The 26948-nt window shown below is 39.5% G+C and overlaps 1 protein-coding gene across 1 annotated transcript in view; it reads left to right on the top strand.

The window, feature by feature from the left end:
- DROSHA (drosha ribonuclease III) overlaps positions 1-26948 on the top strand; it is a gene marked incomplete at its 5' end in the record, with an annotated part of 122339 nt that overhangs the window by 92958 nt on the left and 2433 nt on the right. The window contains 7 exons of the mRNA XM_079704044.1: positions 1119-1276; positions 2582-2687; positions 20868-21009; positions 22530-22612; positions 22704-22807; positions 25021-25113; positions 25933-25979. Of these exons, the coding sequence (XP_079560170.1) occupies positions 1119-1276; positions 2582-2687; positions 20868-21009; positions 22530-22612; positions 22704-22807; positions 25021-25113; positions 25933-25979 (733 nt within the window). The remainder of the gene's footprint in view (positions 1-1118; positions 1277-2581; positions 2688-20867; positions 21010-22529; positions 22613-22703; positions 22808-25020; positions 25114-25932; positions 25980-26948) is intronic.

Consider the following 26948-nt stretch of genomic DNA (forward strand, 5'->3'; position numbering starts at 1 on the left):
TTAACATTGCTAAATCGTAACCTAATTTGGATCTTAGAAGTTGAGGGCTTTGACTTCGATGCATAATACATATTGTAAATTAAAATTTTAGTACAGTATAATGACTTTTTATTCAAGATTTTGGAATTTAAAAGATCTACATATGGTGACACTTTTTTCCCCAGTAGGTTTAAAAATTCTTACTATTCTTTGCTTTTATTACCATTTTACCTTGGAGATATACATCATATATACATACACATGTAAATGTATACTCATATATACATATTTTTGTATATGTATATTATGTGCATATAAAAGTCATCACTAGTGGCTGAACTCTCTCATGAGAGGCTTTACAGTAATAAGTGACATTAATTCAGAGTACTTTAGAAATATTTTATGAGTATGAGCTTGCCCAAAGTTCCTGAAAATATTCATTTTATTTAAACTATTCATATTTGCTCTCTGCTAGTGGTTAAAGGCTCATTGTTATGTGGAGCACCTGACTAGTGGTATAATAATCTCCAGTGTGTGCTGAATCCAGTTTTAATGATGTTCATTTGCCAAAATAGGTTGGTCCCTAGAAGACATGCAGAGGTCAACTTACTCAATGCAGAGATTCTCAAAAGCTGGTCTCCAGACCAGCAACATCTGCATTACCTGGGAACTTACCAGAAAGGCAAATCCTTGGTCCTTATTCCAGTCATACTGAATCAGAAGCTCTGGGGGCAGGGCCTGGCCATCTGCTTTTAACAAGTCCTACAAGGATTTGATGAATGCTAAAGTTTGAGAACCACTGAGTTACCAGATAGATATATATGTATTCTCTACCAGTGGTTCTTCAGCTTGCCTCTTCCTTGGAGAGCTAGTATAATACTTGCGATTTTGAACTATCTGTGTACAGTATTTGGCCTTGAAATCTGATAGAAGATTGGAAAATATTATTTGAGCCTTCTTTAAATATTAGGTTTGTTTGCCATTCTAAGGGATGAGAAAGAAGCTTTCGTGTTTTATTGGCATTTCAGAAATTTCTGCCCGTGGGAGAAGGAAGTTTGCAAAACACTATCTTAGAATGGATAATTACTTTTGTAACTAAAAACTGCGTGTGATTTTTATTTCTTTCTTTCTTCTTGTAGCTTCAAGAGCCAAATACTGATCGACAACTTATTGAGACTTCTCCAGTTCTACAGAAACTTACTGAATTTGAAGATGCAATTGGAGTAATTTTTACCCATGTTCGACTTTTGGCAAGAGCATTCACATTGAGAACTGTGGGATTTAACCATCTGACCCTGTAAGTTAGAAGTACTCATGTAGTTCTAACGTGGGCATTTAGACAGGCAGTCCCAAGCGTTTGCTGCATGCCCTTTCAAGGTTGGGGTCTCAAACATATTTCCAGGAAAGTCACATCATTAGATGGATGAGCAACCAGACACCAGTGTGGACCAGAGGATATGCTCTAACCCAGTATTTTTGGTCTCATTGTCATGCATCTTATTTCTTTGTAAAGTATAAGAGAAGTGTGAAGGAAGTAAAAACTTCTTCTATGAAGGGACAAATACTAAATATTTTAGGCTTTATAGGCCATGTGGTATCTGTCATGATGATTCAACTCTTCCATAGTAACAAAAGCAGCCACAGGAAAAATGTAAATGAATGAACATGGCTGTGTCCCTTTTTACTAAAACAGGCCATAGGCTGAATGTGGTCCTCCAGTCCCTGCTCTGGATGAGTGATTTGAACATGAGCTAATGAAATAATAAAATAACCAAAACATTGTTTCTTTGCATGGTGCTTTTTATTCAGTTTTGGCTTCCTTCCCCCAAATCAGATATTCACAGTTCTCTTTACACTGTAAAGATTAAGGATTCTTGTCATAGATTTTTTAGTCCTTAACCTAGAGTCCAGATTTGAATAATGGAGTGTATTTTTCAATAAAAAGATAAAGATTTAGCAAAGAAAATTCTTGGGCCTTTTTGCTTTGTTTTGTCTGTATGAAGATTGTCTGTGCAACACTGTTGTCTCTGCTGTACAGTTGACCCTTGAATCACACGGGTTTCAACTGCATGGGTCCACTTACATGTGGATTTTTTTCAATAAGTACAAATAATTTTTTTCAAATAAGCTACAGTGCTACACAGGGTCGGTTGGTTGACTGGCTGAATCTGCAGATGCGGAAGCATGGTACAGAAGTCCGACTGTAAAGTTAAACTGGATTTTTGACTGTATGGGGGGGTCGTTGCCCCTAACCCCCTCACTGTTCAAGGATTCAACTGTGCTTTATTTTTCAGTTGATACTCCCCAGCTTTTGGCCAGGCACTATTTACTAGTCTTTATTTTAGCAGTTGTTTAATCCTTAAGTAGTACGTACTTTACTCTCCTTTGAAACTGAACCTGTATTGACTCAGATCTCTTCTCAGTTGAGGGGCCTTAGGGAATTATATTTAGTTTTGTGCTTTAAGCTAGATGAACACATTGCTTTTTTTTTTTTTTTCACATTGCTTTTTAACATCGTGCCTTTTGAAAAAAATTCTCTGTGTGTTTTTTTTTTTAATCCACAAATGCTTATTGATTTCTTTACATTGATGTTTTTTCCCAGAGGCCACAATCAGAGGATGGAATTCCTCGGTGACTCCATAATGCAGCTGGTAGCCACGGAGTACTTATTCATTCATTTCCCAGATCATCATGAAGGACACTTAACTGTGAGTTTGTATTAAATCATTTCCTCCAATAAGATTGCTGTATAACAGAGAGCAAAGATTAGAAGAACCAAATATATATTTATGTAATTGACTTAGTTCCTGGTGACTTTAGCATATCATATGGTTTTGTTTCATTATGTAAATTGTGTGCAAAACAATATATGATAAGAGCTCATTTCACACTCCATTTAGTGACTACCTACTCAGTGCAAGACATTGAGTTAGGCTTCATGGGGGGAGAAAATATTAGTTGACACCTAGTCTATCCTTAAGAAGTTTAAAAACTATGAGGAGAAATTAAAAATATAAGTAAATACCTACAAATTCTCTCTCTCATTCTATATCTATATACACATGTATATAGATACAGTGTGGGGTGTGTGTGTATACGCATACATGTACACTATAAAAAATATAAGTGAGTGATTGTAACTAAATACAGGGAGTACCATGTTAAATATTATAAAGAGACATAGGGAAACTGTGCTGTTTAGGAAAAGTAAGATTTCTTTTAGCTGTGGAGTTTCTAGAAGGCTTCATGGATATGATGATGTTTGAGCCTTTAAGGATGAGTAGGGTTTGGCCACTGGGAGTTAATGGGAAGAAATTTCTATGCAAAGACATTGCACGCATTGGGACTGCTGAAACAAGGGCACAGCATGGAAGATCAAAAGCCTAGTTTGGCTGGACCATGTGGAGTTGAAAGGGACTTAGAGAGACAAGCCTTGATTTATGAACAAAGTGAAATAGTCCCCATTCCTCTCACCTTTGTTTCATTTTATAAAATTTTATTGAGCTTTTTTATTTGCTGGGTATGGTTTTTACCCTGTGAAACCAATCAGTAATAAAACCAGAGTAGAGAACGAAACATATCTGGAAGCCAGTCATGATGATCTCTCCCAGCCGAAGGAATAACCTTTGAGAAGTCCCTCTAGAATTGGGCATTGGAAAAGCAAATATTTTATTGGGCAAAGAAAAAGAATACTCACTATAAGACATTTTGTGAGTGCAGACGTTCTTCATTATGCTTGAGGCAAATAAGTCTTTCATACTTTGCATCTCTACAATTTCTATACATGTTTTGCTTTGAATAGAATTGGATCTTATCTCTGCAACTGTGAACCCTGGAAATAGTTTATGTGACACACAAATATTGGATTTAGGGAGAATATTGTTATTTGACTATGTTTAGATGTAATTTTTCAGCAGAATTTCTAAGCCCAACAAAATAGGGTCCTTTAATTAATTCACTCAGTGAATATTATGTTCCTGCTATGCCCCATGTACCATTACATGGGAAATCAGGGATGGACAAGAAATTCCTCTTGAATTAATATTAAATTCTTAAGAACATATGAGGATTTACCAGAAATAAACTAGTATCCAGTATCTTGCTCTACATTCAGGAATTAATAAATGCTCGTTCAGTATCTTCCATTAGGGAATAGACTTCATAGCTGTCAGAGTATCTGGTTGGTCTGAGAAATGGCGAAACTAAACCAAATGGCTTAAGTGGTAGTTCATCTTATGGCCATAAAGAGGCCACTGTTGAAAATGTGTGACTTAGGGCTTCCCTGGTGGCGCAGTGGTTGAGAGTCCTCCTGCCGATGCAGGGGACACGGGTTCGTGCCCCGGTCCGGGAGGATCCCACATGCCACGGAGCGGCTGGGCCCGTGAGCCATGGCCGCTGGGCCTGTGCTTCCGGAGCCTGTGCTCCGCAATGGGAGAGGCCACAACAGTGAGAGGCCCGCGTACCACACACACACACACAAAATTAGGAAAATGTGTGACTTAAATACACACGTTTACCCCTATATTCCCACAAATTAATTGTGATCTCCAGGATTTTGTGGAGCAGGGACGTGTGGATCAGCAAGTTTACTGCTTCTCTTCTTGGCCACGGCACATCCCGCCCCTGACCCCCAACACTGAACAGATAATGAAACCAGAACTCAAAAAGGCATAAGCCCTGCCCAAGGTCTGGATAAAGGTAAAAGCAGGACTATGCTAGAGACTCCAGTTTTGTGTTCTTTCCAGAATGACTTCAGTGCTGTAACTAATTTTATCCAAAATGTGTTTATCAGCCTTGCTGTCTTAAAATTAAAGAATTTTTGGATTGCTTCTTAGATGTTAACAAAGAACAGAATTCTGATGTGATGGTTTTATGAACTGTATTCACAGAAAGCTTCTGTAGAAATCAGTAGGACCAAGAGATCTGCTGACAAAGATGATCTATCATCAGTGAAATACATATTTAAAAGATACTGACTCTCATTAATGTCTCTTTGATGTGGTTGCTCCCTCCCTCCTTCTTGAGCCACTGTCTCCCATTGGCTTCTATGATGCTGCATGTTCCTGGTTTTCCTCTCACCTCTTGAGCTACTCTTTCTTAGCCTCCTTTGCAGGCTCATCCTATTCTGTAGAGCTGATGAATATTCCAGGATGTACAAGGCTTAATCCTAGGCATTTCTTCTTCTTACTAGAGTCTCTTATAGGCAGTCTTTTCCAAGTATAGCATTAGTTTCACTGTAGGCAGACTTTTAAATGGACTTCTTCAATCCCGTTTCTTTTCTGAGCTCCAGTGCCAGCTGCCTTCTCCTCATCTCCACACGTTCAAGACTGAACTTGAAGTCTTCTCCCACCTGGGTCCTCTACCAGTATTCCTTGAGTAATTGAATGGCAACATCACCCATCCAATGTTGCAAGTCAGAAACCTAGGAGTCATCTTTGATTCCTCCCTCTGCTTCCCTTCCCTATATTCTAGTCCATTCGCAAGTTTTGACAATATTACTGCTGGACAGTGTTATGTCTTCATCACCCAGATCCTCTCTACCGACCTCTGTCACCTGGACCACTGCAGTAGTTTCTGCATAGCTGTCACAGTGTTACGGGAATAGGATTGACAGAGAGACCCGGTTAGAAGAGGTGGCATTTACTAAATTGCAAAGGATAGGAATCTTAAGGTTGTGCTTACACAAAGCAGTAGGCAATGCAGCAGGCTCAGATTTCCCATGAGATGTGTGTTACTATTGGAAAAGCTGGTCTTTGCCATTCTTGTGGGCATTTTTGTGCTCTCTCATGGGGGACATTGTCTCAGGTTTCGGGCCTGTTGGACAGTGTTACGGCTTCCTACACCAGCCTTCCTGAATCAGCTCTTGCTCCCATGCAGGCCAAGTTACCTTCTGCGACCAGTGGAGTCTTCACCACACATATTTTGTGACCACACTAGCCATTCATCATCAGTCCACTTTGGTTGTTCCTCTTCACCTCCCCAGCCTTCTCAGACCTCTTCTGTTTTCTGTTGACTTCCTCTCCATGAGTCTGAATACATCTGTATGTTACTTTCTGTTTTATGTCTTCAGTTCTTACTTGCCCCTAACTCCATACTCAAATATCTCCATATTTAGAGATATACTTGGATATCTAGATATACTGGATCTCTGGTTGGATTTCTATCAGGCACCTCAAACCTAACATGGCCGAAACAAAACTGATTTTCACCCCCAAACCTTGGGGTTCTCCATATCAGCAAGGATTGTTCTGTTCTTAGCTCAGGCTAAAAGCCTTGGAGTTATACTTAACTCTTCTTTCTCTCATCCTACATCTCCTAGCCATTAGCATAGCCTGTTGATTTTACCTTAAAAGTTCGTCCCAAACATAACTACTTTTCACCAGCTCCACTGTTATCACCCTGGTCTGCACCACAATTATCTTTACCTTAAATTACGGCCATAGCCTCCCAACTGGTCCATCCCTCCCCACCCTTCAGCCTATGTTCAGCCCATCATCTAGAGGGACTGTGTTTAAAGAGAAGTCGGATTACAACTTCCTTTGTGCAAAACGTAAAGATTTCTCGTCTCAAGGGTAAAAGACAATGTTGTTACCTACAAGACCCTGTGTGACCTGCTTTCCTGCTGCCGTCTTAGACTTTTTCTCCTAGACACTTCACATTAGCCTCTGTGAGATTCCTGCAGGACACTAAGCAAGCCTTTGCCTCAGGGCCTTTTACATGCTTGCGGCCAAATCCCACACCTGTGTTCAAATGTCATCACCAGTGAGGCTTTCTTTAATTCACTCTGCTTGATAGTAACCTTTTTTCCTCATCCCTAGCTCCCCTCCCCAGTCTGGAAGCTTACCTCCATTTTCTCCTTCCTTTTTCTACTTAGCACATACTATATATTTTCCTTGTTTACCGTCTCTCTTCTCTCATCAGAGTGTAAACTCTGTGAGGGCAGAGGTTTTGTCTATCTTCTTGACTCCTGATTCCCTGGGTCCTTGGACAGTCCTGGCATATCAGTGCTCAGCCTATGTGCTGAGTGAATAATCATCATATTCCAGTCTAATACTCTTCATTTTTTCTTTGGAGAGTGAAATGAACAAGGCTGCCCACCTGCCCGGCCTTGTGTCACGTATTCGTCTTATCACTCTGCACCTCTTACCTGGCCTGCTTTGTGTTCCTCCAGGCTCTCTCCTGCCATTGGGTTTGTACATGTCCTACCTGGAGACCATTCTGCTTCCCGCCCTTACTCTCAGCTGCCTGGTATCTCCTACTCTGCATTAGATGTCAGTTCCGGCATGACTGCTGCCTGCAAGGGAAACTTTCCAGTCAAATTTCTGTGTTCTTTTCCTTCCTGGCACTCATTTGAGTTTCCCTGTCCCACTAGCCTGGGAGTTCTATGAGAGCGTGTGTTTATTTATCACTGTATGTGCAGCAGTGCCTGGTATATGTAGGCTCTCAATACATATTTGATAAGTAGAAGAATGAGAGTTTTGTGGGCAGCTAAGTCATACAGAGAGGGAAGTGGAAGTGGCATTGGAAGGAAACAACATGTTTTTTTAATGTGTAAGGAAAGAAGCTGAAAACTATTTATGAATGTCTAAGGATTAAAAGTAATTTAAAATTTGCGGAGGATTACTTACTGCAGTTGCATTTGGCTGGGCAGAAGGCAGGGAGAGGATGGCTAATTATTCATTATTGTGATTAAAGAACACACAACTATGGTGAGGCATTAGTTGGCTCAGAGCTGTTCCCTTGCACACTCGCTTCATAGAGAATAAGGACGGTTGAGCAGATGAAATCGTGGTTTTCAAGTTTTGAATGCTGATGGGGGAAATCTATAGTGTTCTATAAGTTGGGTGTTCAAGAAGGCCTGTTTGGGAACGAATGTCAGGCTTATATAATTGTGCTGGCATGATGGAGTTTGAATTGGGATGTATTGGGAAGAGGTTCTATTTCATAGACTGAAGTTTTGGTTTTTGAGGGTAGAACCTACTCAGTGGAGTCAGGGTAAATAGGAGAGGGTCTCAACATTTATTTAGACAAGAATGCCTCTCATCACACTTTCAACTTTTAACATTTGCATCTTTTTCACCTCTATTTCATTCTTTTCTCTTAGCCTTTACTATAAGTTTCCGAGCTAAAGATAGTTGTTAGTCCATGCCTACAATGTGCAAGGCACTGTGCCTAGTGGAGGCGTCCACCAGCAAGATGAACTTGCAGAAATTTTTGTTTGTAGAGGAATGATTTGGGGTAATGAGAAAGCAAAGATTACAGATAAAATTTGAGAACCAGTGATCTAATCCTTCCCTGCTGCCTTCAGACAGCACTAAGCATAAATCAAACAAGCTATCTAACAGATCTCTTTGAGAGGGTAGATTCCACAGCCTCCTGTTTGAGAATTTCTCCATCACTGTCGTAATTTGGCTGTTTGTATCTGACCTGCACTCCAGCGGGTAGCATTTGCATCTCTACAGTTTCTATACATGTTTTGCTTTCAATAGAATTGGATCTTATCTCTGCAACTGTGAACCCTGGAAATAGTTTATGTGACACACAAATATTGGATTTAGGGAGAATATGGTTATTTGACTATGTTTAGATATAATTTTTCAGCAGAATTTCTAAGCCCAACAAAATATGGTCCTTTAATTCATTCACTCGGTGAATATTATTCACTGAATGTTATGTTCCTCCTATGTCCCATGTACCATTATATGGGAAATCAGGAATACTATTATTTTAAATTTAGTTTAAAATTAGCAGTTTGATTACCACTTAAAGTTAACTGCTTTTGTATGGACAAGAAATTCCTCTTGAATTAATATTAAATACTTAAGAACATATGAGCATTTACCAGAAATAAACTAGTTCTTTAGTTATCACGGGAAATGGAGGCCATCTGGCTACCACTGTTGGTATGAGAGACCTGGGTGGCACATCACTGTCATTTTAATAATATGTTCTACTTTCACCCCATGGTCTTATAGTAAAGTCCTCAAAATAATAAATCAGAGTCTACTGTTTTACACTAGATGGCCCTCTTTGGTAGCTCACGTCCCACAGCTGTGGCTTTCTCTTTAGAATCAAGAGTGAATAGAAGTTTAAGGAAGAGTGCCAATATGTTTCTTTGCTTATTTTAAACCAATAAACCTTTTTCTTATTAAAATTTAAGTTTACACTAATTAGGAAAGACTGCTATGTTGAGATAATAGAAAACATACTGGATCCTCAGAATCACAGTTGGCAATTTGTGATATTTTTGTCGGTCCTTGCCATTGCTTCAGGAACTCAGCAGTCTTTTTCTCAGCTTCACAGAGAGCCCTAACTACAGCTTTCCTTGCTTTTTCTACTAATTTCAAGTTAAATTTTATCTTTTTTTGCGGGGTGTGGGGAGGTGTTAAAAAAAGTTGTTAAGGACAGGTTAGCACTTAGTAAAATGGAGAGCTTTGGAGACTATCAGTGGACAGGTATCCAGAATATTTTCATTGAAGACAAATCCAGAGGAATTCCTAGAACCTTCTATAACCGTTTTCCCATAACCGAAGAGCAAGCATATCTTGCTTAATAATGATGATGCCAGTAATAACAGCAGCTAACGTTTCTGTGTGTTTATTATGTGCCAGTCATTGTACTTAGATTGTATACTCATTCACTTTAATTCTCATTACATCCCTGTGAAGTAGGTACTACTTCCTCCATGTAATGGATGTGGAAACTGAGCCTCAGAGAGATTTAGTAACTTATACAGGGTCACCTAGCCAGGAAGTGGTAGAGCCGTAGTTTGAATCCAGGCAGTTGGCGCCAAATCTTTTGCTTTTTACCAGTACATCTGACTCAAGGCATTGTTTGCAAAACAGTCTAATAACCATCTCATGCTCAGTTGGGTGCTTAATGTTCATTTTCAAGATTTCTACTAAGAAAAGTTTCTTCTTTGTAAAATAGTAATTTATAGCGTCGACATCTGCAGGCTTTCCAACCTCATGTCTTACCCCATTCAAATTCATCCACCAAAATGATCTTTCTATAATTGGAAAGTTACCTTGCCACTGCTCCCATTTGACACCTTTTGGGACTCCTCTTCCCTTATAGGAAAGTACAGACTTCTTTACATCACCTGCAAGACTCTCTCTGCCCAGAGGCTGGGCAGCCTCACCTGTGTCAGCTCTTCCCCACCAGGCTCAGATTTCTCCTCCATTTCCACCCAGGAATCACCTCACTGTGTCATGGCCCCTTGCTTTTTTTTTTTTTTTTTTTTTTTTGGCTGCATTGGGTCTTTGTTGCTGCGCACGGGCTTTCTCTAGTTGCGGCGAGCAGGGGCTACTCTTCCTTGCGGTGCACTGTCTTCTCACCCCAGTGGCCTCTCTTGTTGCGGAGCATGGTCTCTAGGTGGGTGGGCTTCAGTACTTGTGGCACGTGGGCCCAGTAGTTGCGGCTTGTAGGCTCCAGAGCGCAGGCTCAGAACTTGTGGCGCGCGGGCTCAGTTGCTCCACGGCGTGTGGCATCCTGCTGGACCAGGGCTCAAACCCGTGTCGCTTGCATTGGCAGGCGGATTCTTGACCACTGCGCCACCAGGGAAGTCCTGGCCTCTTGCTTTAATAGAGCTGCTTCGTCATCCTGGAAAACCCCTTCCTACTGTCTTAGTCTGTTCAGGCTGCTATAGCAAAATAGCACACACAGGATGGCTTGTGAACAGCAGAAATTTATTGCTCACAGTTCTGGAGATTGAGAGTCTGAGATCAGAGTGCCAGCATGGTCAGCTGAGGGCTCTCTTCTGGCTCGCAGACTTCTCATTGTACCTTCACAGGGTGGAAGGGGCAAGAGATCAGTATGAGGCTTCTTTTTTTTTAGCATTTAATAAATTTACTTATTTAATAAAGTTCCTCTTTCTCTTGATAGCTTCTGATTTAGTTGTTTTTTTTTAACATCTTTATTGGAGCATAATTGCTTTACAATTGTGTGTTAGTTTCTGCTGTATAATAAAATGAATAAAATATACATATACATACATCCCCATATCTCTTCCCTCTAGCATCTCCCTCCCACCCTCCCTATCCCACCCCTCTAGGTGGTCACAAAGCACCAAGCTGATCTCCCTGTGCCTTGTGGCTGCTTCCCACTAGCTATCTATTTTACATTTAGTAGTGTATATATGTCCATGCCACTCTCTCACTTTGTCCCAGCTTACCCTTCCCTGTCCCCATGTCCTCAAGTCCATTCTCTACGTCTGCATCTTTACTCCTGTCCAGCCCCTAGGTTCTTTAGAACCTTTTCTTTTTAGATTCCATATATATGTGTTAGCATATGGTATTTATTTTTCTTTCTGACTTACTTCACTCTGTATGACAGACTCTAGGTCCATCCACCTCACTGAAGATAACTCAATTTCGTTTCTTTTTATGGCTGAGTAATACTCCATTGTATATATATATGTGCCACATCTTCTTTATCCATTCATCTGTCTGTGGACACTTAGGTTGCTTCCATGTCCTGGCTATTGTAAATAGTGCTGCAATGAACATTGTGGTACATGACTCTTTTTGAATTATGGTTTTCTCAGGGTATATGCCCAGAAGTGGGATTGCTGGGTCATATGGTAGTTCTATTTGTAGTTTTTTAAGGAACCTCCATACTGTTCTCCATAGTGGCTGTATCAATTTACATTGCCACCAACAGTGCAGGAGGGTTCTCTTTTCTCCACACCCTCTCCAGCATTTATTGTTTGTAGATTTTTTGATGATGGCCATTCTGACTAGTGTGAGGTGATATCTCACTGTAGTTTTGATTTGCATTTCTCTAATGATTAGTGATGTTGAGCATCCTTTCATGTGTTCATTGGCAATCTGTATATCATCTTTGGAGAAATGTCTATTTAGGTCTTCTGCCCATTTTTGGATTTGGTTGTTTGTTTTTTTGATACTGAGCTGCATGAGCTGCTTGTAAATTTTGGAGATTAATCCTTTGTCAGTTGCTTCATTTGCAAATATTTTCTCCCATTCTGAGGGTTGTCTTTTCATCTTGTTTATGTTTTCCTTTGCTGTGCAAAAGCTTTTAAGTTTCATTAGGTCCCAGTTGTTTATTTTTGTTTTTATTTCCATTTCTCTAGGAGGTGGGTCAAAAAGGATCTTGCTGTGATTTATGTCATAGAGTGTTCTGCCTATGTTTTCCTCTAAGAGTATTTTAGTGTCTGGCCTTACATTTAGATCTTTAATCCAGTTTGAGTTTATTTTGTGTATGGTGTTAGGGAGTGTTCTAATTTCATTCTCTTACATGTAGCTGTCCAGTTTTCCCAGCACCACTTATTGAAGAGGCTGTCTTTTCTCCATTGTATATTCTTGCCTTCTTTATCAAAAATAAGGTGACCATCTGTGAGTGGGTTTATCTCTGGGCTTTCTATCCTGTTCCATTGATCTGTATTTCTGTTTTTGAGCCAGTACCGTACTGTCTTGATTCCTGTAGCTTTGTAATGTAGTCTGAAGTCAGGGAGCCTGATTCCTCCAACTCCATTTTTCTTTCTCAAGATTGCTTTGGCTATTTGGGGTCTTTTGTGTTTCCATACAAATTGTGAAATTTATTGTTCTAGTTCTGTGAAAAATGCCATTGGTAGTTTGATAGGGATTGTATTGAATCTGTAGAGTGCTTTGGGCCATATAGTCATTTTCACAGTGTTGATTCTTCCAATCCAAGAACATAGTATATCTCTCCATCTGTTTGTAACATCTTTAATTTCTTTCATCATTGTCTTATAGTTTTCTGCATACAGGTCTTTTGTCTCCTTAGGTAGGTTTATTCCTAGGTATTTTATTCTTTTTGTTGTAGTGGTAAATGGGAGTGTTTCCTTAATTTCTCTTTCAGACTTTTCATCATTAGTGTATAGGAATGCAAGAGATTTCTGTGCATTAATTTTGTATCCTGCTACTTTACGAAATTCATTGATTAGCTCTAGTAGTTTTCTGGTAGCATCTTTAGGATTCTCTAAGTATAGTATCATGTCATCTGCAAACAGTGACAATTTTACTTCTTTTCTGGTTTGGATTCTTTTATTTATTTTTCTTCTCTCATTGCTGTGGCTAAAACTTTGAAAACTATGTTGAATAATAGTGGTGAGAATGGACAACCATGTCTTGTTCCTTATCTTAGAGGAAATGGTTTCAGTTTTTCACCATTGAGAATGATGTTGGCCATAGGTTTGTCATATATGGCCTTCATTATGTTGAGGTAAGTTCCCTCTATGCCTACTTTCTGGAGGTTTTTATCATAAATGGGTGTTGAATTTTGTCGAAAGCTTTTTCTGCATTTATTGAGATGATCATATGGTTTTTATCCTTCAGTTTGTTAATATGGTGTATCACGTTGATTGATTTGCATATGTTGAAGAATCCTTGCATTCCTGGGATAAACCCCACTTAATCATGGTGCATGATCCCTTAATGTGCTGTTGGATTCTGTTTGCTGGTATTTTGTTGAGGATTTTTGCATCCGTGTTCATCAGTGGTACTGGCCTGTAGTTTTCTTTCTTTGCGACATCTTTGTCTGGTTTTGGTATCAGGGTGATGGTGGCCTCATAGAATGAGTTTGGGAGTGTTCCTCCCTCTGCTGTATTTTGGAAGAGTTTGAGAAGGGTAGGTGTTAGTTCTTCTCTAAATGTTTCATAGAATTTGCCTGTGAAGCCATCTGGTCCTGGGCTTTTGTTTGTGGGAAGATTTTTAATCACAGTTTCAATTTCAGTGCTTGTGATTGGTCTGTTTATATTTTCTATTTCTTCCTGGTTCAGTCTCAGGAGGTTGTGCTTTTCTAAGAATTTGTCCATTTCTTCCAGGTTGTCCATTTTATTGGCATAGTGTTGCTTGTAGTAATCTCTCACGATCCTTTGTATTTCTGCACTGTCAGTTGTTACTTCTCCTTTTCCGTTTCTAATTCTATTGATTTGAGTCTTCTCGCTTTTTTTCTTGATAAGTCTGGCTAATGGTTATCAACTTAGTTTATCTTCTCAAAGAACCAGCTTTTAGTTTTATTGATCTTTGCTTTCGTTTCCTTCATTTCTTCTTCATTTATTTCTGATCTGATCTTTATGATTTCTTTCTTTCTGCTAACTTTGGGGGTTTTTTGTTCTTCTTTCTGTGATTGCTTTAGGTATAAGGTTAGGTTGGTTATTTGAGATGTTTCTTGTTTCTTGAGGTAGGATTATATTGCTATAAACCTCCCTCTTAGAACTGCTCTTGCTGCATCCCATAGGTTTTGGGTTGTCGTGTTTTCGTTGTCAATTGTTTCTAGGTATTTTTTGATTTCCTCTTTGATTTCTTCAGTGATCTCTTGGTTATTTAGTAGTGTATTGTTTAGCCTCCATGTGCTCGTATTTTTTACAGATTTTTTCCTGTAATTGATATGTAGTCTCATAATGTTGTGGTCAGAAAAGATACTTGATACAATTTCAATTTTTTTAGATTTACCAAGGCTTGATTTGTGACCCAAGATATGATCTCTCCTGGAGAATGTTCCTTGAGCACTTGAGAAGAAAGTGTATTCTGTTGTTTTTGGATGGAATGTCCTATAAATATCAATTAAGTCCATCTTGTTTAATGTATCATTTAAAGCTTGTATTTCCTTATTTATTTTCATTTTGGATGATCTGTCCATTGGTGAAAGCGAGGTGTTAAAGCCCCCTACTATGAATGTGTTACTGTCGATTTCCCCTTTTATGGCTGTTAGTATTTGCCTTATGTATTGAGGTGCTCCTATGTTGGGTGCATAAATATTTACAACTGTTATATCTTCTTCTTGGATCGATTCCTTGATCATTATGTAGTGTCCTTCTTTGTCTCTTGTAATAGTCTTTATTTTAAAGTCTATTTTGTCTGATATGAGAATTGCTATTCCAGCTTTCTTTTGGTTTCCATTTGCATGGAATATCATTTTCCATCCCCTCACTTTCAGTCTGTATGTGTCCCTAGGTCTGAAGTGGGTCTCTTGTAGACAACATATATACGGGTTTTTTTTTGTATCCATTCAGCCAGTCTGTGTCTTTTGGTTGGAATATTTAATCCATTTACATTTAAGGTAGTTACTGACATGTATGTTCCTATTACCATTTTCTTTATTGTTTTAGGTTTGTTTTTGTAGGTCCTTTCCTTTTCTTGTGTTTCCTGCCTAGAGAAGTTCCTTTAGCATTTGTTGTAAAGCTGGTTTGGTGGTACTGAATTCTCTTAGCTTTTGCTTGTGTGTAAAGGTTTTAATTTCTTAGTCGAATCTGAAAGAGGTCCTTGCTGGGTAGAGTAATCTTGGTTGTAGGTTTTCCCTTTCATGACTTTAAATATGTCCTGCCACTCCCTTCTGGCTTGCAGAGTTTCTGCTGAAAGATAGCTGGTAACCTCATGGGGATTCCCTAGTTTGTTATTTGTTGCTTTTCCCTTGCTGCTTTTAATATTTTTTTTATTTGTATTTAATTTTTGATAGTTTGATTAATATGTGTCTTGGCATGTTCCTCCTTGGATTCATCCTGTATGGGACTCTCTGTGCTTCCTGGAGTTGATTATTTCCTTTCCCATATTAAGGAAGTTTTCAACTATTGTCTCTTCAAATATTTTCTCAGTCACTTTTTTTTTTCTCTTCTTCTGGGACCCCTGTAATTCAGATGTTGGTGCGTTTAATGTCCCAGAGGTTTCTGAGACTGTCCTCAGTTCTTTTCATTCTTTTTTCTTTATTCTGCTCTGCAGTAGTTATTTCCACTCTTTTGTCTTCTAAGTTACTTATCCATTCTTCTGCCTCAGTTATTCTGCTATTGATTCCTTCTAAAGAATTTTTAATTTCATTTATTTTGTTGTTCATCATCATTTGTTTGCTCTTTAGTTCTTCTAGGTCCTTGTTAAATGTTTCTTGCATTTTCTCCATTCTATTTCCAAGATTTTGGGTCATCTTTATATCATTACTCTGAATTCTTTCTCAGGTCGGCTGCCTATTCCTCTTCAATTGTTTGGTCTAGTGGGTTTTTACCTTACTCCTTCATCTGCTGTGTATTTCTCTGTGTTCTCATTTTGCTTAACTTACCGTGTTTGGGGTCTCCTTTTCACAGGCTGCAGGTTCATAGTTCCTGTTGTTTTTGGTGTCTGCCCCCAGTGGATAAGGTTGGTTTGGTGAGTTGTGTAAGCTTCCTGGTGGAGGGGACTAGTGCCTGTGTTCTGGTGGATGAGGCTGGATCTTGTCTTTCTGGTGGGCAGGTCCATGTCTGGTGGTGTGTTTTGGGGTGTCTGTGGACTCATTATGATTTTATACAGCCTCTCTGCCAGTCGATAGGGTTGTGTTCCTGCCTTGCTAGTTGTTTGGCATGGGGTGTCCAGCACTGTAGTTTGCTGGTTGTTGAGTGGAGCTGGGTCTTAGCGTTGAGATGGAGATCTCTGGGGGAGCTTTCGCTGTTTGATATTATGTGGGGCCCAGAGGTCTCTCGTGGAACAATGTCCTGAACTCGGCTCTCCCACCTCAGAGGCTCAGGCCTGACACCCAGTTGGAGCACCAACACCCTGTCAGCCACTCGGCTCAGAAGAAAAGAGAGAAAGAAAAAGGAAGAAAGAAAGAATAAATAAATAAATAAATAAAATAAAGTTACTAAAAAAATATTATTAAAAATAAAAAGGTGAAAAATTAATTTAAAAAAGAAAGGAAGAAGAGAGCAACCAAACCAAAAACAAATCCACCATTGATAACAAGCACTAAAAACTATACTAAAAAACAAAGAAACAAAAAAAAAAGCCAAAAATGGACAGAGAGAACCCTAGGACAAATAGTAAAAGCAAAGCTACACAGACAAAATCACACAAAGAAGTATACACCTACACACTCACAGAAAGAGGAAAAGGAAAAAATATATTTATATTAAAAAACCAAAAAAAGGAAGAAAGCAACCAAATCAATAAGCAAATCTACCAATGACAGTAAGCTCTAAATACTAAACCAAAATAAACATGAAACCAGAAACAAATTAGACGCAGAAAGCCAACCCCAAGCCTACAGTTGCTCTCAAAGTCCACCGCCTCAATTTTGGGAGGATTCGTTGTCTATTCAGGTATTCCACAGATGCCGGTACATCAAGTTGATTGTGGAGATTTAATCCCCTGCTCCTGAGGCTGCAGGGAGAGATTTCCCTTTCTATTCTTTGTTCGCACAGCTCCTGGGGTTCAGCTTTGGATTTGGACCCACCTCTGTGTGTAGGTCTCCTGAGGGCGTCTTTTCTTTGCTCAGACAGGATGGGGTTAAAGGAGCCACTGATTTGGGGACTCTGGCTCACTCAGGCCGGGGGGAGGGAGGGGTACGGAGTGCGGGGCGAGCCTGCGGCGGCAGAGACCAGCGTGACGTTGCACCAGCCTGAGGCGCTCCGTGTGTTCTCCCGGGGAAGTTGTCCCTGGATCATGGGACCCTGGCAGTGGTGGGCTGCACAGGCTCCCCAGAAGGGAGGTGTGGAGAGTGACCTGTGTTCGCACACAGGCTTCTTGGTTGTGGCAGCAGCAGCCTTAGTGTTTCGTGCTTGTCACTGGTGTCTGTGCTGATAGGGGCCTCTTTTATAAGCGCACAACTCCCATTCATGAGGGCTCCACTCTCATGACCTAGTCACCTTCCAGGGTCCCCCACCCCCTAACCTTTAGGGGTTAGGATTTCAACATATGAATTTTGCAGTGACACAAACACTCAGACCATTGCACCCATTCTTCTCCCACTGGCAGATTCATTCTTTTCAGTTCTGACTCTACATTCATCAGAATCCACCTACATAAAATTTTTAAAAACGTACTTGTCCAGAAGTTCTAATCCCTTGGTTCTTGGAAGAGGCCTGAGCACCATTATGACAGAACTAACTAATGATTCTGTTATAACAGCCAGGTAGGTCAACAAGCCTCTGAAATGTTTTTACTCAGGGGTCAGGTCCTCCAGGAGGCCTTTTTGAAAAGCTGGGTTGGAGAAGAGTACCTGCGTGTGCTGTGGCCTCTGCTGTCACTGCAGCTGTCACAGTGCATTGCATTGGCCACTTTGTGTATGGCTTCCTTCAGAGGTTAGTGGCTCTCGGAGGGCAGCCACGGGATGTTGATTGTCTCAGTATCTTCAGCCAACAGCCCAGGGTCTGGTATAGCATCAGCCTCCACAGCTGTTGCACTGAACTGCCATAACTTTAGGTGGTTTTTTGCCTTGTGATCCCCTCTTGATCTCACTAGTTGGCAAACAGCATGATTTATTCTGAAACAGGGTTCAGCAAAGGCCAAGGATGGAGGTTGTCATTTAAAGAACTGCCATTCAGACTTTGTTGTTTAAGAGCAAGGTCTTAACCTCTTTTCAACTCATCTTCTAAATTTAAACTGACTCTAAAAATATGGATGATTTATATCTTCCTTCTCCCCCACTGACTTTTGGTTCAGGCTCCAAGTTTTGGCAAAAACTGAAAGATCTCCCTTTCTGCTGGCCACCCTGCTGGTGCTTTAAGACCCATTGGGGCACATCTTAAATAAAATTGGTAGTGTTTCTGTTTACGTCCTCACTGCTTTCCTCCTTCCCTGTCAGACGGCATTACTGCTCAGCACCGAATGCGGAGTCCTGAGGCTGGAAGGAAGCAGCTGGAGCCCAATAACCAGTGACGTATTTTGGTTTGTGTGAGCTCATACGTACATCAGGCATGCCATGATCCTAAGGCACGAAATCTCCATACACGCAGCCCAAGTTACAGTTTTCTCCTCTCACCAAAAGCATATACTGAGAGAGAAGCTAGTTCACGCAGCATAACCATGTTCTCCAAATAGCCCTCCTGTTCCCCCATGGCCTGTGCTTTGTGAACCTCCCCCTCCCCCATTATAAATCCAGACTGAAAAAGATGTCCCCCTTCCAGCTTCCAGCTCAGTTTTTCTGTAATTACAAGATATTAGACTGGTGGGCTCCCTAATGGTTGCGTTTCTGTTTTGTTTTGTTTTTTTTTTGGCTGCGCCACGTGGCTTGCAGCATCTTAGTTCCCCGACCAGGGATTGAACCTGGGCCACAGCAGTGAAAGCGCCGAGTCTTAACCACTAGACCATCAGGGAATTCCCTGGTTGTGTCTTCTTTTTTTTTTTTTTTGCAGTACGCGGGCCTCTCACTGTTGTGGCCTCTCCCGTTGTGGAGCGCAGGCTCAGCGGCCATGGCTCACGGGCCCAGCCGCTCTGCGGCATTTGGGATCTTCCTGGACCGGGGCATGAACCCGTGTCCCCTGCATTGGCAGGTGGACTCTCAACCACTGCGCCACCAGGGAAGCCCGGTTGTGTCTTCTTTTTAACGCTATATGCTAGGCCTTTTTAATTTTGAGCTTCTCTGTGGATATTAATTTTAATGAAAACACTGTATTGAAGAAAAGATTGAGTTTAGGGGGCAATCGGAGGAGGAAAGGAGCAGAGACAAGCAAAGAATAATAGTCTGACTCAACAGCAAGCATGGCATGTGAAGATCAAGTTGTATTTCTGCTTCATGCATCATTGTCAGACAAATTAAGAACATATCGTTTCTTATTTATCTGTTGTCAAGGATGCAGTCTCAGGCACTGAGGATAAATCTTGATTTTCATAAGCTCAGTTGACACTGTGGAGCCACAGAGCATAAAACTTGCATCTAATAAACAAAGTGCAATGTGGAATGGCAGGGGATATAATACCAGCATAACTTGCAGCTGCTTCCTGTTCCTTGGCCCTGGTGTCAGGGTTATTCCTTAGCAGGAAGGAATTGTACTAGACCAAGAGTTTGTTTTATCTGTTGTAAGAAAAAGTTCTAGTTTTAGGTACTTTATTCCCCCAAGTCTTAGAGATTGGGGATAATTACTTTCAGCTTTTGTTTGGTGAGTTCTCATCTTCGTATCTACCCACTTTCTCCAGCCTCCCTCCCCTCCTTCCTTTAGTGAGTGATCAGTGACTGCTAAATTCCTAAGCCATGCTTGTTTTATGGGCACCGCTACAATAGACTGGTTGTACAATTTTCATGCACTGTTTAATGTTACTACTTGGATAGTCCTTAGAGGACTGCTAGCTGACTGAAATTCCTAGTAGAAATTTTTGTTTGGAATTCCTGAAGTTGAAATACGGAAATTGTATTTTAATTTGATTAAAAATAAAGGGTCTCAGCTTGAAAAACTATGAGTCAGGATATATAGTATATATAATCTTTATATATATATATATACATATACATATAAATCTGATAGATAGATATATATACAATATAAATCTTTAAAGAACGAAAGTAAAATGTAAATAAATAATTTCAATATTTTAAATAATACTAAAGCGTCACTTCCCCAAATCCTATGATATCAAAATTAGCATCAGTGCCATAAAATGTGAAGCTTATTTTTGACTTTTTAAAAAATGCTCCTTGAAAACTAACGTACAGTGACAGAAAGTAGGTCAAGCTTGCCTGGTGATAGATGGATTGGATTGATTGATCGCCAAGGGGCCAGGGAACTTGTTTGGGGTAACAGAAATGTAGAAGCTTGTCAAAACTCATTTAACTATACTTAAAATGGGTGCATTTTATTATATGCAAATTATACTTCAGTAAGTTGATTTTTTTTAAGTTTTAATGCTCCTTGGTTTAATAACATTAAACTTAATGGAATCTTTGACCTTTAGTATAGTATAGCATCTCCCCCAACACTGCTCACTGCTACTAAACAACTAAATGAACTGTTTAAATGTCAGTTAGGTAAAATCCAAGAGCAGAGTAAGTTATTAGGGAGAAACTAGACGCATGTGGAATTTGTCACTGTTGCCTGGGGGTGGTGGTTGAGAACTTAAGCCATTGCTTGCCTAGGTGTCCCTGTGGTCTAGGCTGGGTGGGCCCAACACAGGAGCAAGAGAGAGACCAAAAGTGAAATGGTTTCTAAATGTACCTCAATTCCTTTTGGCCAGCTGTTGCGAAGCTCTTTGGTGAATAACAGAACTCAAGCCAAGGTAGCCGAGGAACTGGGCATGCAGGAATATGCCATCACCAATGACAAGACCAAGAGGCCCGTGGCCCTTAGGACCAAGACCTTGGCCGACCTTTTGGAATGTGAGTCCTAGGGAATAAAGTTTTTCTCTTAACCTGCAGATTCAAGTTTAAATCAATGGACCAAATTTATGCTGCTTCTCATTATTATTATGTTCTGATTAAAGGAACCTCTTCTCTATTTTAATTTTTATTTATACTTCTCTCCAAAGCTTGTTTGAAGGGGAATAATTTGGAATTAAGACTTGTGAATAATGAGGAGTGGAGGCTAACACAACATTGTAAAGCAACCATACTCCAATAAAAATTTTTAAAAAAAAGGCTTGTGGATAATGAATTTATGTTCAGTCTGTGTTCACTAGTGCTCCCCCCTCCTCACCCTACGCCCCTCCATCCTAATGCTCAGCCATCACATCTCTTTGTGTGAAACAGTAACAGAATGTGAAGATTGGAAATAGTGAATCATAGCTGTTTTTGCCACCCAGCAGCCTTTAGATAGAGGCCTAGAAGAAAGAAGGTAATTTATTCACTAAATACTAAAACTATTATCTATTGTTGTGAATGAACTCAAAGCTCTGTGGACAATGTCATCTTTTGCAGTTTCTGATATGGTCTCCTAGCATTATAAGTAATCCTATTATAGCTAACTAAAGGATTATACATACAATTTTATTGTTTCTGATACTACTGTAAAATAAGTGGGCCATTCACTGGGCCTTGGAACCTTTTTTTTTTTAATGTTTTGGTATTTTTGGCAATTGGAATTATATAAAGATATTAAAGTCTACCATGCAAGATCAGCTGATTTACAAAGTGCAAAGGCAATCTGACTAAGGAGCTTAAAAGAACTTCTTTTTCAATTAAAGAAAAGTAACTTAAGATTAGAATTAGAAAAAAAGTAAGTTGAGTGATCATCAGTCTCACTGGCTTTTTTAGCTCAACAAAAGCTATTTTTATTCCTTCTTTTAAAAACTCACCGTTTGTTTGTGTGGTGAAGGTGCCTTTTAATGAAACTGTCTTTGGGGTCACCATTTTTTAATGCAAATTTGGTTATATTGTTTTATTGTCATTAAGCCCAGTATTAATTTTTTCTCCGTTTCGGCAGATTGAATCTATAAATTGTCCCATATCTGTTCATGAAAGGTAACACAAACCCTTGTAAATGGGTGATCTCCTCAAGATTGGTGTTAAGAATAGGAGGCCCCAAGGATGCGCTCATTCTGGCCTCATATCTGATCTTCAAGTTTTATTTTGATTTATTTGATGTTGACATGGTTGTGTTCCCAGATGTCATTCTTTCCCTGCTGTACAGCATCATTTTGTGTATCGTTTTAACTAATTATTCATTTATCCCTTAGTCAAACGTAATTTGGTCTTTGTGGTTTTGCATCCTAATCACACATCTCTATTGCTGCTTCTGATATTAGTGATAAAGAGTAGTTCTTGTTTGAAGAAAGATGAAACGGTAATGCTAAAAAATAAAGAGGGCTTGGAAGTTAACGTTTCTTAAAAGTCTAGGACTCGTACTCTTTCTAGTAAATGGCAATGCATTGTGGCTTATTTTTACGTATTCTCTTTTTCAGCATTTATTGCAGCTCTGTACATTGATAAGGATTTGGAATATGTTCATACTTTCATGAATGTTTGTTTCTTTCCACGATTAAAAGTAAGCTCCTATAAAATTTAAATTGGTTGTATGCTCTGTGCTTGGTGATTCTAGAACCCTTTACTAAATACTTTTTGGGGACTTGTTGCAGGAGTTCATTTTGAATCAGGATTGGAATGACCCCAAATCCCAGCTTCAGCAGTGTTGCTTGACACTTAGGACAGAAGGAAAAGAGCCAGACATTCCTCTGTACAAGTGAGTACCTGCTGCCCACAGGCTGTTGGATCCGGGAAACTTAGAGTAATGCTCCATGTGCCTGGAGGAAAAACTAATCACTGTGGGGTAATGGCCACATGAGTCCTGCATGGAGACGTCTTGGCTCTGACTGGGCCCAACACACAAACTCTTTGGGCCTCTCAGTCTTTGAGCTCTAAGTAAGTGGGTCACATTCGATTATCTGTGCGTTCTTCCATCTCTAAAATGGTTTGGGAACTTCTCCCTGGGAGAAAGACATGCTCAGATAATTTTTCTGATCAAGATCAGAAAAATTTTGGTTAAATTGTTTTATGTACATTCTTATAGTTGTCTTCTTATTTCTTATAACCCCTGCTGCCTACACATCTAAATTAGATGGCGGGTGCTTGTTTGTTTGTAACAGTACTTGTGTGTCTCTCTCCACTCTCTTTGAAGCCCTGCTGGCCTCTGTCACGATTGCCTGAGAGGCAATCACTGTAAAAAGCAGGGCAGTTCGTCACCGCTGCTGTGTTATTCAAATATTTGGAACTTTTCTTTTCAGAATGTGTACTAAAAGCTGCCGTGTACATTTGAATATCTTTAGTGACACATCTTTATCCTTTGCATAGTAGCCAAAAGTCATTCAAAGGAAACGCAGGTCACTAAGCACGTAACACCAGTTTTGATGAAAACAGGAGGTTTGACTCTGAAATAGAGTAATTATCATGAGACACTCAGAAGGTGGTTTCAGAGGGCGGTCTCAGAAGGTGGTCTTAGAAGGTGGTTTCAAAGAGGAATTATAAAAGGGAGGGATTATCAAAATAAGTGGGTTGCCTCCCAAGGTATGGTCTGGGTATGTGTTTTTAAGGATGTTTAAGTATCTAGTTTTAGTACTGGGTTACCCCCGTCTCTGTACACACACGGGTGCAAGTACACACATTTGTGTGAGTGTTTCATATGGAATAAAAGCCCCCTTCCTGTGGACTTCAACTTCACAGTACTCAAGGGAAAACACCAGAGTGGCAGCTGGGAATTTAAATCCTTTTTTATGTTTTTATTTAATAGTCACAACACGTTATAGGCTTTTTCACTAAAAGAAAAACTGAGGCCAAGAGAAAGTTGAGTCACCCCACAGCAGGCTGCTATAAATTGTCCCAAGAAGCTGTCACTGCTAAACAGTGATTCCTTTATTTATTGGGAAAAAACCCAAATGTTTAGAAATAGCACTTTAACATGTGTCTAATAAGCATAATGAACATCCAAACTGTATTACATGAAAGGCTCAAAGTATTTCCTCATCAAAGTGATAATTAAAGTTCAATAAATAAAATGAGGATGATAACTTCTCATAGCGCCAGCATGATTACTATAATAAGCACTACCTTTAAGAAGCCATCATGTGCGTTCATCCTAGTGAGTATATACACACAAAGGAAACGACTGCTCCCTTCTCATATATCCCCCAAATGAAAGTATGCGATGAGCTTGTTCTTTTTTATCAAGATGATGGGGTTGTTTTACATAGTTTTTTCAAGATTACTGTGTTCATTCCATTATCTTTGTTGGCTGCATTTAATTTCCCTTTTCCATGAAGTTATCAGTTTTACCACATTTGAAATCTGCACCTTGTCATTAAAATCCAGAGTACCTGGAGTTTTGTTTTTTGGCAATTGTGTTGTGTACTCCACATCATAGCACACCTTTGAAATGATCTCTGATGTTTCAGAAATTAAATATATTTTCTGATCTTTTAGATAAGATACCAGACATTAGAAAGAATCCGTAAAGGATGTGAAGCCATTCAGCTCTGGCTTGAGGTGTATTACCCAGATATTTATGATTTTTCGCTGTGATTAGCACTGAAAAACAGTGAACAGACTGAAATGGCTAACTTTTCACTGACAAAAGTTTGTTAATTTTATGATACTAGGAATAACACTTGGAAATTGTTAAAAAATATTTTACCCTTCGTTGTTCACCTTCAGATACTGTTTATAATGCTTTGGGAAAAATATGTATATATAAAAATCCACTGTAGAATTTTTAAAATTTCCTACTTCAAAGCTCTCTATATTTGTCACATTAGCAAATCAAAACCTTACTCCTTTAATTTTCCTGTTAATTTTACCTTCCTCTCTCTAAGCAAAAGTCACATGGTTTTTCTTGGCGTTATATATTAGCAATAACAATTAAGTAACACTTTACGTAATTAATGTTTTTCCTTTTCCTTCCAGGACTCTGCAGACAGTGGGGCCATCCCATGCTAGGACCTATACCGTGGCTGTCTACTTCAAGGGAGAAAGAATCGGCTGTGGGAAAGGCCCAAGGTATGAGAAGAAGATACTTTAAATTTCTTGACATGAACATCGTGTGTGTCTGGCAGGTGCCTGCTTGGTATTTCCAAACTCTGCAGCCTGTCTTTTTAAACTCAGAGTATAGAGTATTCGAGGGTAATAGCAAAGTGAATCCCAAGGCTTAATGTCCCCACCAAGCTCAGCCCCAAACTTGAGAATTGGCCTTGAGCAGTGGGAATGCCATTGCGTAAAGGGCTTTGGCTACCTTGAGGAAAGCACATTACCTGGTGCACAGGTAAGGTCTGTCCAGTTTAAGTTACCCAACACTGCTGCAAGCATTTCATAAAACATGTCATGCATGACACAGCCATTAGACACTTGATCTCTTATTACTACTCACTTGAGCTTTGTAGAAAATGCTCACATCTTCAGGTAAAAAGAATTTCGTATGTTACCACCTTTCTTTGAACCTTCCAATTTATATCTTAAACTGAGAAATGATTTGAAGTCTGTCTACACGTGTATTTTTTTACTCTTTGCCTCTTAAACTTTACACTGAAGATGTTCAAATTTAAGTAAGAAATACTTCAGACCTAATATAGATGGAAGGCATTTTATTGCAGTGTTAAAGGTGTGGAATGAATAACTTAACAGGCTTTGTGCAAATAAATGACATTTCTGCAAGCCCTTGTGTGTATTCCTATCTGTGCAATTCAGTATGTGACAGTAGAAGTAATCAGATAAAATTTTATGAACCAAACATGAAAATCAGCCTGAATAATTTGGAACCATACTTTGTGTTTTTGAAAAAAAAATCTTTAAAATGTACCTTGTCTTTATTTTATTTAATAGTATTCAGCAAGCAGAAATGGGAGCAGCAATGGATGCACTTGAAAAATGTAAGCCTATCTCTTTTTCTATAATTATATGTTCATAATGTAATGAGTATTTTATGGAAAGAAAATGGGGAAGTAGAAAAATGGTAAGTACTGATAAAATGTGATCTTTTCTTCATAATTATTCTCCAGACAGAGTGTAGTAGAATGTAAGATATGTATAAAATGGGCTTATAATTAAAAAAAAAAAAAAGTATTCCCAAATGCTTTTTGATTTTCATTTTCCTGTTTTGTATAGAGTCCCACTCTCAGCACCGGTAACCCATGTGAGTGACTTAGTATATTTCATTCTACATATTTCTCTATACTTCTAAAATCTTAAAGCTGTGATGGTTTTTTTCTTTTTAGTTTTTGGCCATTGTTTTATTAAGACAGGATATTTACATACTTCTCTGCATCTCTCTTTTCTTGCTAAATAATACATCACGGGCAGCCCTGCAGGTCATAGTGGCTCCAATTCATTCTTTCTTAAGGGCTGCATAATATTTCATGCCGTATTTTATTCAGCTTTTAAAGTTTCTGGTGGACACTGTTTCTGTCTTTTTATCATTGTTGATAATAAAAGTCTCTGTATTGCTGCTTTTAGTTCTAAGGGTTGGATTCCCAAGAGTGGGATGGCTGGGTTGAAGAAACTTCAATTATGTAATTGACCCTATAGGTAGCTACAGAGTCTTTTGTAAATTGAAGGCTTAAGTGCAAGGAAGTTTTCTTCTGAGGTATATCGTGCCGCCCAGCAGAACCTGTGGGTAAAACCTGACAGTGCAGTTCCCTCATGCTTTAAGTGCCAGCTCAGTGTGGACGAGAGCAAAGTACGGGAAGCTAAAGGTAAAGAGGCCCTGGATGCTCAGCCTGGGAGAGATTCCAGGAAAGGCAGGAGGGCCGGGAGCCAAGTGGTAATTGGCAGGTGATAGCTTGTGGGTGGGGGCAGGGAGAGGAGCCCTGGGGGCAGAAGCTGGTGTTACCAGGGTCCCA

This window comes from Hyperoodon ampullatus (genome assembly GCF_949752795.1).
Source record: "Hyperoodon ampullatus genome assembly, chromosome: 4".
Taxonomy (NCBI): domain Eukaryota; kingdom Metazoa; phylum Chordata; class Mammalia; order Artiodactyla; family Ziphiidae; genus Hyperoodon; species Hyperoodon ampullatus.